The sequence below is a fragment of the Carcharodon carcharias genome, chromosome 9, assembly GCF_017639515.1.
Source record: "Carcharodon carcharias isolate sCarCar2 chromosome 9, sCarCar2.pri, whole genome shotgun sequence".
Lineage (NCBI taxonomy): Eukaryota > Metazoa > Chordata > Chondrichthyes > Lamniformes > Lamnidae > Carcharodon > Carcharodon carcharias.
In genome coordinates this window covers 106086228-106099204 of record NC_054475.1, presented here as the reverse complement: position 1 = coordinate 106099204, position 12977 = coordinate 106086228, and the positions used below count along the sequence as shown (strand labels likewise).

The 12977-nt window shown below is 40.9% G+C and overlaps 1 protein-coding gene across 14 annotated transcripts in view; it reads left to right on the top strand.

The window, feature by feature from the left end:
* The window catches only part of LOC121281854 (transmembrane protein 33-like), a 192746-nt gene extending 181383 nt beyond the window's left edge, over positions 1-11363 (top strand). For 11 of the 14 annotated variants that reach the window (XM_041194923.1, XM_041194926.1, XM_041194931.1 and 8 more), the window contains 2 exons: positions 1464-1567; positions 5900-11363. In XM_041194923.1, the coding sequence (XP_041050857.1) occupies positions 1464-1567; positions 5900-6030 (235 nt within the window). In that variant the 3' untranslated portion in view covers positions 6031-11363. Of the gene's footprint in view, positions 1-1463 lie in introns of all 14 variants that reach the window. The other 3 variants (XM_041194933.1, XM_041194932.1, XR_005943967.1) reach the window with 2 other exon arrangements.
* Positions 11364-12977: the final 1614 nt, after the last annotated feature.

The window sequence follows — 12977 nt, the reverse complement described above, 5'->3', positions numbered from 1 at the left end:
CTCTTTGCAAGATATGAAACTGACATTTTGTGGGGGTTTGCCGATAAAATGCTGGTGCATGTGAATGATGCATGTGAATTCACATGCCTGTGCATGTGAATGACACGTCATTACTAATGGACAAATTAACCAGCAGCTTGTGGATGAGTTGTGAATTGCCACAAGTTACTGGACGATTTATGCCACACTGCTGTTAGCTTCACAAAAAATGGCATCTACCACTTATCCTTCCTTTGATTTTCATGAAGTTGGTACATTGATTTTTTTCTCTATATATTTCCGACAACACCCAGTTCCCACAACAAATTTACAGTCCAGCCAACAGGAAGAGTGTACAACCCAGTGCTGTTTCTCCCTCTGTTTTCCTTCATAGCAATAGGGCCAAAATTGGGTTCATTCAAATGGAGAAGGAGAATCAAAGTTGAATGATCACCTTGATTCCAATCTCATATACAATATTCTAACTTGGTAAATTGATTAAGTTCATATAGCCACTTTTTTTTATTCATTCATAGGATGTGGGTGTCACTGGCTAGGCCAACATTTATTGCCCCATCCCTAAATGCCTTTATTCAGAGGGCATTTAAGAGTCAACCATATTGCTGTGGGTCTGGAGTCACAAGTAGGCCAGACCAGGTAAGGACAACAGATTTCCTTCCCTAAAGGACATTAGTGGACCAGATGGGTTTTTGCACCAAAAAAAAGCAATGTTTTTGTAGTCACCATCAAACTTTTAATTCCAGATTTTTATTGGATTCAAATTTCACCATCTGTCATGATGGGATTCGAACACTTGTCCCTAGAGCATTACGCTGGATCTCTTGAATACTAGTCCAGTGACAATACTACCATGCTACAGCTTCCCCATTCCCCTATCAGTAGCTCTGTCAGCTACTTACTTTTGTTGCATGCAACATTCCAGCTTGTTTTATGTTATAATTGGGCAAAGAAGCCAAGTTAAAGTTTGAGGTACAGCCAAATGCTTCAGGCTTTGTAGCATGGAACATCTTGGTAAGTGGATAAATGTATTATACAATGTTTGATTTTGCCCATCAACCGATACGTGTACAACGCATGACCTCAGGGGCCCTGTTTTATGATAAATAACTGTATAATGTAAGTTATTATCATAAATGGAAATCTGTTACAACATCTGATCATTGGTAGTGTGACTGTGTGAGTGAGATCATAAATCTTTGCACTAGTCAATAATATACCTAGAGGATGCCGTGTGGTGATTTATTAAATATTTTAATTTTCCTACATTAATTTAATCAGCATTACTCAAGTGCCATTCTACATTAGCCAGTTGAACAGACTTGTGAGTAGACAGGAGAACCGTTCAATATAAAATGGGCAGACCTTTGATTTATTACCATGCTCTGAATACGTTGTCTTCCACAGCAAAATGTAACCTGTTGTGATTTGCAGAAGCTAACTGGATTTCTACTCTTTATTAACAGGACATTGTTTTATGAACTTCGAGTCACAATAGAGCAGTTGACAACCAGACCATCCTGCCCAACTTTCATCCGAAGTGCATGTCACAAAGCTATAAAGCTCACCTGTAAGCTTGCTCCAGGGTCATAGAATTCAAGATTCTCCTTAGCGCAAGATAACTTGCAAATGTGGAATTTGTTACAATTTAGAATTCTGTAGAATATTTCTATAGTTTATGCTGAATATGTCACTTTTTGTTCTCTTTTATGGAATGATGTCAAAAACTTATTTTGGTATATGCCTAATATGTGTGTGCTGCATATTTAATTTCAGTATGGCTGGTATTTCCGTCACAAAAGTAAGTTTATATTTGATTACTGGGAAGTGAGAATGAATATCAGATGAATGTGGGCACATAATTTGGTTTGAGGCTGTCTGCATGGAGTATATGCAAGTGGAAAACCAACATTAGTACATACAAATGCAACCCCAACATGAAAAGTCTTGCACTCAATGTGAAAGTGGCCATTATTGAAGAGGTACAAGGAAATAGTTTATAGTAAAGAAATAGATGCTTGGTTTTGGATGTACAATATCCTAATGCATATTTGATGCTGGATCAGTGTAAATCTTCAGTAAAAGTTGCACGGTTTGACCTAATGGTGTAGATATTTCAGATGTATAGGTCAAATAACTAAATAATTATTTCAAATGCACATAACTGAGTTTATTGCTCAACCTCTCTCCACCGTTTGTCAACTTCTCCCATATTAATGGTACAAGTGACATTCGTTTTCTCAAAGGGACTGATAACTTGAAGCTTTTGTTTAATAATGTTAATAATCTGATGAAGGTAGTAACTCCTACATTTTGTAAAAACTCTCCAATAAACGTTTTGCAGGTCAGCTTTGACCATTTTACATCAGTCCCAAAAACATTGTTGTGGATAGGTAACTCCCAGAGACACTGGGAGTGTCACTCTGATTTTCAGATTGGTGAAGTAGGTGCTATAGTGACAAATGTTCTAATGTAGTGAAGCATGTTTTTCTGGCCGCCTTAAACAGCCACCCCTTTTAACTTTCGATTCAAATATTCCTTGGAGGCAAAAGCTTTTGTCAATAAATTAAGTTAATCAAGATAGAGCAGCTTCCTACTAATGTGCACCGTGGAACTGGTACTGTGTTGTGCATGCGCCTGGTTTAGTACTAGTACTTGCTGTAGTTACTGTCAAACCAATCAATTACTAAAACAAAAATAAAATGCTGGAAACACTCGGCAAGTTGGGCAGGATCTGTAGAGCTACCTCCGATGCTGTCTGGCCTGCTCAGTGTTTATATAATTTTTTGTTTTTATTTTAGTCAGTTACTAATACAGGATTGTCACTACTCCATGGTTACTGACTTAAAATGAATAAGACTCCCATGATTTCAGCAGTCAGTTAAATGCTGGCTTTAAATATTTTTTTCAATGAAATCTTATATATAAACATGCACTGGATATTGGAAACATGGGGCAGAATTTAATGTAACAGACTTGTATTCAGTCCACTAGTTGGAGAACCAGTAGAACTCCATGTTGCTTCTCAGGGGAAGGCCTGAGCAAATGAAGCGCTTGTTGGGCACTTAACTGGCCAGCTCAGGCATTTCCTGTGATTTGGGACCCTAGGGGTGGAAATCCCACCCAGCGAGAGCTGCTGGCCAGCCAGAAGCTGACAGCTCTCCATTGCTGGCAGTGCCACTGGCAGAGGTGGCTGCTGCCAGTGGTGCTCCACGGTCTTCACCAGAGATCATCATTAGACTCCTGGACTTGAGTGAGGGCAGGAAGGGGATTGTGGAAGAAGGAGGCAGGGGTGGTCAGAAGCAAAGGCAGAAGGGTGGCTTTCAGCGGCAACCCCTACGCGATGTCAAGTCCATTGATCAGGCACTAAGTACATTTGAAAGAGGAAAGAGGGATACCCCCCTCAACCACCCAGAGGGTTGCAGGCAAAACTGACAGGCAAATGAAAGCCTTGCCACTCGTATTTAATCCTTGAGCCACCAATAAATTCTGGTGGGCTCAGGGATAATTGGTGTCAATTGGCTCAATTTTGAGGCTAATTGACATCCCAATGTGAGTGAGTTTCCCCTCAGGCCCATTCCCGCCTCCAACTCGACTGCAGGAGGTTTCCCCACTGCCAGGAGACTGACATATGGCCTGTCGTGTGATTAAGTAGGCTCGGCCGTCATGTTTCCCACCATGACGGCCTGCATTAAATCCAGCCCATAGTCTCAGACCTTAATACACTTGCTTTCAGGTTTTCGCACAATATACACTGTCCCCTGGCTGAGCTTACTGCCGATGCTGCTTTTAATCTTGCTGTAAATAGATCTGATCATTTCTCTGGTAATTGTCTTGGCCAAAATTATAGTTGAGATGGGATTTTGTGTGGACATTCTGTATGTATGGGCACCAAAATAGCATTCTGTTGCGATTGTGCTGTGCTTGCTTCCCTCTAACTAATTGTTTGTTTTGGTATAATTTGCCAAGCTCTCCTCTTCTTTAGTGGAGTTAAAGTAATGTACAATAGGAATAAAAATGGATAATTAACCCTAAACAAAAGAATTTAAGCAGTTGATCAGTGCAATCCCAATCAGGAAGTCACAAATTTGAATCATGGTCTCTATGGGTCATCATTGGTAGCTTCAGCAGGATGCTAGGAGAAGATGCTAGACTGTAGAGTTTACTGGAGGAATGGGCAAGGGAGAAAAGGGCTGAAGAGCAAAACCACACTTAACAGCACTTGTAGTTTCCACTTACAACAAACTCTTTTGTCTCAGCCAAACCTTCAGAGGAAATGCCAAACAGAAGCTGGCTATTTTCTCATAGGAAAGGGGCAAATGTCAGCTGATAAGTCACAGCAGGTCACTTTTGTGTACTTACTAGTGACTGACTCAAAAAGAAAATTGCAAAGCCCTGAGAGCAGGTTGCTTTGCCATTGTGCTGGCTGGGATATGAGGCATGTTGGCATATGTTGAATTTTAGAGATTGCATAACCACTGAGCAGTCATAAAAATTGGGTAAATTGAGAGCAGCACAATTAAAAACCTTACAAGACATGTCAGTTATTGCACATACTTCTCTCTGCAATGCTATTGCTATTTTTTTAGTTGCTATTTTTTAAAATAAAGTTAAGTGGGTCGTTCAGTGGAAAACCATCAGATTCAGCATGCCATATCAACTGTTAACCACTGCTTAGCACAAAGAGAGTTTTCAATAGAAACTTGAACACCATTTTAATCCATAATCCATGAATGTGAATGAAGTGTGAAAGCCTTGCTTATGAGTGGGATAAGAATAGCATTCCACAGTTTCCCACTAAGCATTTTATTTATATCGCAAGTTCAAAATTTGTACCTTTTTTGAATACTGCTATTTTATTGATAATAATGAGCTTACAAAAGGGTGCTTTTGTGTGCTTTATATCCATGTAAAATGGCTTTTGGCAGTTGTATATTTTTCCCATCACTCTGTAATTTAATGTGACAATCTTAGGACTGATAGCACCTCAAATATTTGACGGATGTATAACTGCTCAGGGAACTGTTATAAAAAAAATATTTTGCACCGTGTCTGAAAGGGGATTAACTAAATTTGCAGGTATTAATTGAAAATTGAAGTAGATTTGAGGGCAGTGCTGGTATTTGCGTTGGAGGTTAAAAAAAACAAAAAAGCAGCTATGAATGCTAAGAAGCTGTCATAAAAACTGAAATTAGAAATGCATGTCAGGTCCATCAGCATCTGTAATAGGCCCAAAGCCAACATATAAAAAATGGACAAATAAGTAATCTTACACCTTACTAATTAGGGCTTAGATACTGGATGCCTCCAAATATTTTCTATGCTTTTCTTTATCACAAGTCTCAAACTATTTTTTAGTGGAGGGAGGGAAGTGGTACAATTTCATATTTATCCTTTCTAGGCTCCAGAGCTAAAACAGCTTAATTTTTTGACTGGAGACCCTTCATTTGAACTTCATTTGCAGTGGCCACAATAGGTATTGCAATTATTTGCAGCATGCAGAATCTATATTAATAGAATCCATGAGTTGGACTTGTGTCTCCTGATGAAGGCAAGAATGGGATCGGGAGCCCTGAAATCTTTAAATTTTGCTTGCAAAACCAAATTCCCTCTCCCTTTCTTTTATGTGGCCTTTTCGTGGGTCGGGACTTGGTTCAGACCCCATCCCATGTCCACTGATGTCAGAGATGCCATTATAAAAGGTGCAGCAAATTTGTTTTCCTTAATGCATGCTATTTTCATACGCTGTTGCGCGTTTTGCGAACCTTAAAAAAAACACATCTCCTCAACCGAGTCGTGACCACTTCTGGCAGGTCAGGAAAAGCGTGGGATTGATATGGAGCAACTTTGTTGCAGTGTGTTCTTCAACTTTTACAATGCTAACACTTGTCTGCCACCCAAGGGATTCTCTGCCAGGGAGGGGTGAATGCATGGAGGAATCTCTACAAGCCACACCCAGCACAGCTGCAGATCTGCCAGCAACAGATCATCAATACAGCCTCGGAACCTTCAACAATCATGTACCCCCTTTAGAATTCTTCCTTTTGTCATGGGTGCAGCAGCAGCAGCCTGAAGTGCCTCATTCACCATGTGCACAGATCCAAAGGTGGGAGGAACCAAGGCACCAAGTAACCCACAAGAAGGATGCATCAAAGTCCGAGGCAGTACCACCCAAAAGAGCCTACTTACATGAACATGAGTAAGAGGCAATGCCGGAGGAGGTTCCTTCTACCCCAAGAGATGATCCCTGAGCTTTGCATCCTGAAAGAAGACCTGCAGTCAGAGGCATACACACTCAGTGGCATTGAAAGTCAACACGGCCCTGAACTTTTTGCCAGCAGCTCATTTCAAGCTGAAGCCAGCATGTACTTCACTGCTGGTTCACTGAGAAGTTTTTGAAGGGAGAATAGAGTGTAGATCCATGCAGTGAGCTCCTTAAACAGTACCAGGAGTGGGTGAAGAAAGTCATCAAGGAAAAGAAAACCCCAATTGAAGAACCAGAGTTCATGGGACCCAAACAGGAAAAGCATTATGAAAGTAGCTGTTCATCATGATGTGCCAGTGGCACTGGATTCTCCCCTCCTAGTTTTATCTTGTTAAATCAGCATTACTGTGGCAATCACATCTCCATAATAAATTGTCGACAATATAAAATATCACAGTCGGCAGCACACAGTTGCATCCAAAAAGTCACTGTTGCCCTTTTCACTAGGGTTGGCCAATTTATCTTGTCTGGGGTGCTCCAATTCAAACACGGAGGGTGACAAGTTATGCCTCAGTTGCTGGTTTTCCCCCAGTGTGAGCATGGTCAACTGGATGCATGTGATGCTAAGAACTCCCACCCAGAATGCGGACCGACGCTTTAGCTGAAAGGGGTACCACTCTTTAAATGTTCAACTCCTCTATGACCACCACAAGAGGTTTCTGTATGTGCACCTGTTACTGTGATAGTTACCACAATTCGTTCATCTTTAGGGAACCCAGGCTGCCATGAATGTTCCAACCAACCCTCTCAGGTGCATGGCTGGGTACAGGAGGATAAGAGAGATCCTCTGAAAAGGTGGCTGCTCACATCCATACACTAAGCAAATGTACAACGGGAGCCATCTTCACACAAGGACATTAATTGAACAGACGGCTGGGCTATTCGAGATGAAGCTTAGATGCCTTGACCACTTGGAGATGGGGAGGGGGCTGGTGGTGTTGTACAATAAACACCTTACTGGTTTTCCAGAATTATTGTAGTAAACTGTATACTTCATAACTTGCCAAGAAAAGAAAAGTGGTTTGGTACTGGAGCCAAAGGAAGACAAGGAATGGAGCCTCTCCTCGAATGAGAAGCAGCAGGTGGAAGGGGAGAGTGAGGAGGAAGGCCCACAAGAAGGATCCCGGAGACAAGGCAGGCGACATCACTGACAGGATGGGGAGCCCAAGCATGATGGCTTTGTGGTCAAGATTTACTGATGAGGCGGTGCTTCACATGATGGGAAGCTTCCAAGAGTGCAAAAGCTGACCTGGAAGGCAGAGGAGGGAATTGGAGACACCAAGGGAAGGGCGTTGGTAACATGTGTGCTACCAGATGCGCAGATTGATGAAAGCCAACTAGATGCTTGTGCTCAGGTGGCACGTGTGAAAATGAATACATTTGACCGCATATAAAGTGCAACATTTTATGAATATATTGTAAATAGTTTTGCTTTTTAACATACAGCTTTCTGTTTCACTACGTACTTGTTTCTTATCTTACTCTACACAACACTTACCTGAACACAAACCTAATTAGTGCTCTAATCGGTAGGATGTCCTCCACTCTTGAACACTCCAACATTGTGCTCCTCTTGTTGCCTTGGAGGAGGTAGAGGAAAGCTTCCCACTTCTCTGGCTATCTGCTGTGAGGATCATGACTGATCGCCTCGTTGTGCAGGGTGTTGGTGTCCTCCCTGCGCTACCCACATCTCTGCAGGGGCAACTGTCCTCACTTAGACCCGATTATCAGAAGGTGCATCTGGCTGAGGGGTGAGGAATCAGAGGATGATCAGATTCCCCCTCTGTGCAAGGATCCCTCACCCTCCTGATTTGATTGCTCAGGGCTTGTTATGGTGTCCTGATGGCTGGATGGGGTAGACTGTTGGGACGCAGCTGCCTTCCCCTGCAACCATGAGATGGACCTGTTAAGGGACCCTAGTTCCTCTCCCACTACTGCCAAGGAGCTAATGCCACGACGCAAGAGATCTTGCACCTCTTACATACACACATACACGATGCCAAATGGGGCTCACCTCAAGTTTGGGCACTCTCGTGGCTGCTCATCATGCACTCTCCAACCTGAGAATCAGCTAAGGTCATGGCCATGATGGACCCCTTCTTCGTAATGCATGAGCTCATATTGCCTCAGGGAACTCAGCCAGATGACCACTTATCTTCCGCTGCAGGTCCAAATATTCAGTCCCAAAGAGAGACTGCTGAGGCACTGCCAAAGAACATCCCTGAGACTGCCCTTCCCCCTCTGGGATGAACTGTGCACAGACAACTCTACCTCTGACATTACCTCCTGCGCACTGGTGCCATGCTCTTCATTCAGTGCAAGGGTCACAGATCTCCTCCAGCAGTCTCAGGGTAGATCTTTAACATTGGCCCTTTTAACTGCCTTTTTATTAGGCAGAGGACAGGAAGAAACCCTCTCCACTCTCAACCTCCCCTGGTACGAACCTAAGACTAAACCGAATCATGACTCTCAACCTGCACCTAGAACCTGCCTTGTCCTCCAAGAGCCAAATGGCTGGATTTCACACTCTCCCCCTGATGGCTTTGAAGGTAAGGGAACCATTAAGTTCAGTGAGCAGCCTGCCTGCCAATCACCCACCTACCTCTGCTTCCACTGCAATTATACCAGCGGCAGGAGCGGCATCAGGTGGCCTGTCCACCAGGGCCAATTGAGGCCCTTAACTGGACAAATAATGCCTGCTAAAGGGCCTCATCCTGCCAACCACTAAGATTTAACCAGCGGCAGGAGAGGCCCATGCCCCTTTAAGGCAGGACTTCCTGCCCCTGAGGGGGTGGAAATCCTGCCTCCAGCCTATTAATGGCCAGTTGGGCATTAAAAGACTATGAGGCAGCCATTCTTTCCCTGGGTGGATTCCACCCCTCCGCGCTCCCCACCCCCGAGCATCCCCAAATTTAGCCAAGGGGTCAGGAGCCATGGTGCTCTTTATAATTCAGCACAAAAATATGACGCAAAGTGAGTTTGGAGGCAGGCTTGCATTTTGGAATTTGGGAAAGGATCCAACTTGTGTTTCATGAGCCTGAGGTGCAAATCTGGGCCCATATTTCATTAGATGAGAAATATTTGTTAAAGCTATGTATATTTTGCTAAATGTTAACAGCTTCACAAGCAGCTGCTATACTCTGAAATGTATGCTGTTCAAACAGGCCAAGTTGGTACATCAAAACCCTGCTTTTGTACTCTTTTAATATAGCTGCCATGAGTTGGATGCGAGTGCTGAAAGTGATGTCAGTGCAATATTATATGTGTGGCCATAGAACTGGAAACAAATTTATAGTTATTCAACAGTTAGTCTGGCACTATTTCCTTTGTCATGGACAGCATTGTGAACAGAGACTATTCATTCATTTACACATATTTCAGAGGAGTCACTGTATTTTTTCTATTTGTGTTTTGTAGTGCTTGGCAAATTCATGAAATGTAAATCTTCTAATTTACTGTCTGCCATTGGACGGAAATTGCCACTTTGATTCTATACTGCAGGTCATCAGATCAGCACTGCTGAAAACACCAAATACACACCTTTTAATATATAATTTGTTGTATGGAATGATCGGGTCTGCAATGCAATAAATGTTGGTCGGTTTGGACTCATTGGACTTGTCTAGTCATACTGAAACAAAAATCATGATAACTGTAAATTTCAGCAGCATTGGGATGGAGATTGAGACTGCACAAAAAATATAATGCATAATTCCAGATACATCTTTAAGATATTTATACTTATTACTTTTACAAAGAGTCACAAGACACATTAGATATAAGGAGCATTAAAAGAGTCTAATTACTCTATTATCCCAATAAAAATTAGCAATATTTAATGTTTTTTTAGTGTTATTAATAACAATGAATCATTCAATACTTGCTAAATTTACTTGTAATAGTAAGTTGCCCATTACTTGTATTTCATGAGTTAATATTCATGTATCTGAAAATATTTATACTTTCATCAAACATCTATCATACCCAGTCTATATTGTTATTGTGTGTGATATAAGTTGAAAATTATAACTATGAGTAATAGTATTCTTAAAATGTGTAATATTAAATGTTGAAAAAGCAATCTTTTCGTACAACTCTAGTGAAGGTACAGATATAATACAAGCAGCAAAATATTGCATAGAGTAGCAGAATAACCTAAAATTGATATTAATAACTTTATATGATGTGTTTGGGAACTCCATCAACTTCATAAACTGGCATCTGGTCAGTAAAAGTAGTCTTGAGATGAGGGGAAAAATGGACATCTGGCATGAATTCATCTTTTTTTATATTTAAATAGCTTTGCTATTTTTGTCTGTTCATCCGCTCATAGGGAGTTGTATGTAATGAAGCATGTAGCTGTAACTAGGCTATACCTCAGCTGGAAAATGTCAAATTATATTATGCATTCCTTAAAAGCATAAATCATGCTTAAGATTTCTTTTTAAAATGTGAAGGTAAGAAGAAACAAATTGAATGATTTTTGAGAATAAATAAGTCACCAGGAATTGCATAATGCATTTCAAAAAATGTTGCATGTTACTGTTGTCAAAAGCAGTGCTCTCTGGAGACTTTACGCATTCATGGTACAAATGTGATTATAAAGATCGTAAGATTATGCAGATTTCAAGGGTTCTGGGGAATCTCAGACAGCCTTTATGCATTGAATGCCAGATTTGAATTTTAAACCTTACTTTTCAGAGGCTAGCACAGTAATAAGGAGGTTTTAGTTATTTTTTGTGTATCATCAAGCAGTGGACCTGTGTTTTTCAAAGTTTGTGGGTAAAAAGAGCAAAAACAAACATATACATTTATATATCTGTTCTTTTACCCTGCAAAGTCATCTGACCTTTACCAGAAATGTTCATCTTTGAAATGGTTTGCCTTCAAAATAAAGGTTAAGAACAGAAAGATAGATACTGAGGGATCAGATTGCATAAAGTTTGCACTCACTGTTTCAATGACGACAATTGCAAAGAAAGAAGTGCAATGTTGTCTTGTTATCGATGCATATCCTTAGATCATTATTTTTGTGCCATGCATTCTACATTACAATGTGAACGAGAAATGCCAAAATAATAAACATATTTCCAGTACCTAATATGGTGGCTGTTTTGCTTTTTTAAAAAAAATATGTATTAGAATAACCTATGGCTACACATTGTTCAGAATCAGTAGCCTTCAAAACATTGAGTTAACTATTGGTCAGTAAGGAAGTGATGTCACTCATATCTAAGATATTCAGGTTTCTTATGTTTGGCTGGTTCCGGAGAATAACCAAGAAAGAAGAAATGAAGAGTGACAATCTCTTACTCTCAGGGAGTGATTTATATTTATTATAAATCAAGAAGCATTGCTGCTATTCTGCGTAAAGTGACCATTTTGTTAAATTATTCTGGAGAATTAACAGGTGATGTTAGACTACAATCCATAACAGAAGGTTTTATTCATTAAAATGACCGGCAGTGCTAAACACAGTATAATGCATATTAAGTGAGAAGTACAGGGCCTTTATAAATTCAAGTACATTGTGTAAATTGCCTTGCTAGTTTTATAACCACTGAAAAATAATCCCTTTTAGATAGTAGCATTTATATTTGTTAATTGTAGATTAATTGTGTTTAATTGTATGCAGGTAATAGGCATTAACTGGAGTTTCACGAGTACATGTAAAGAGATTATAACAAAAAAAGTATAAAGAGATTATAATCGTTTGGTGCGGACTAGCAGTAAATGGGGAACAAAATCCTTGTGGAAAGAGACACTTTCTGAAACTGGTGTGGTTGAGTTGGGAGATTTAGGTTTGTAATATTTGACACTTTAAATAAATATAAAACTGACTAAAGATTGGCTGCATAATTATTCTTCACCAGTTTGCGCTCTGGAGATGAACAATATACTTGCCTTTTTGTCGATAAGGTGTGGTGAGAGTGACTGCACTTGACATTAAGGCAGAATTTGACGGAGTGTGGCACCAAGGAGCCCTAGCAAAACTGGAGTCAATGGGAATCGGGGGAAAACTCTCCGCTGTTTGGAGTCATACCTAGCACAAAGGAAGATGGTTGTGGTTGTTGGAGGTCAATCATCTCAATACCAGGACATCACTGCAGGAGTTCCTCAGGGTAGTGCCCTGGACCTAACCATCTTTAGCGGCTTCATCAATGACCTTCCTTCCATCATAAGGTCAGAAGCGGGATTGTTTGCTGATGATTGCACAACGTTCAGCACCATGCACGACTCCTCAGATACTGAAGCAGTCCATGTCCAAATACAGCAAGACCTGGAAGTATCCAGGTTTGGGCTGACAAGTGGCAAGTGACATACACACCACACAAGTGCCAGGCAATGACCATCTCCAATATTGCCGTTCCTTCACTGTCTTTGGGTCAAAATCCTGGAACTCCCTCCCTAACAGCCCTGTGGGTGTACCTACGCCACATGGACTGTAGTGGTTCAAGAAGGGCAATTAGGGATGGACAATAAATGCTAGCCTAGCCAACGACACCCACATCCTGTAAGTGAATAAAAAATAGATAAATAAAATAAAATTGTTACACCCTTTACGGAAGCTGTAACCAAACATGCATTTCCAAAAAAAACATTGAAATGTCCAAAGTAGCTGATAAAATAAACTTGAATAGGAAACAGTTTGTGGATGAGTGTTGGAACAGCATAGTAACCAAAGCTTCTGTTTGACAACATGGAGGCACTGCTA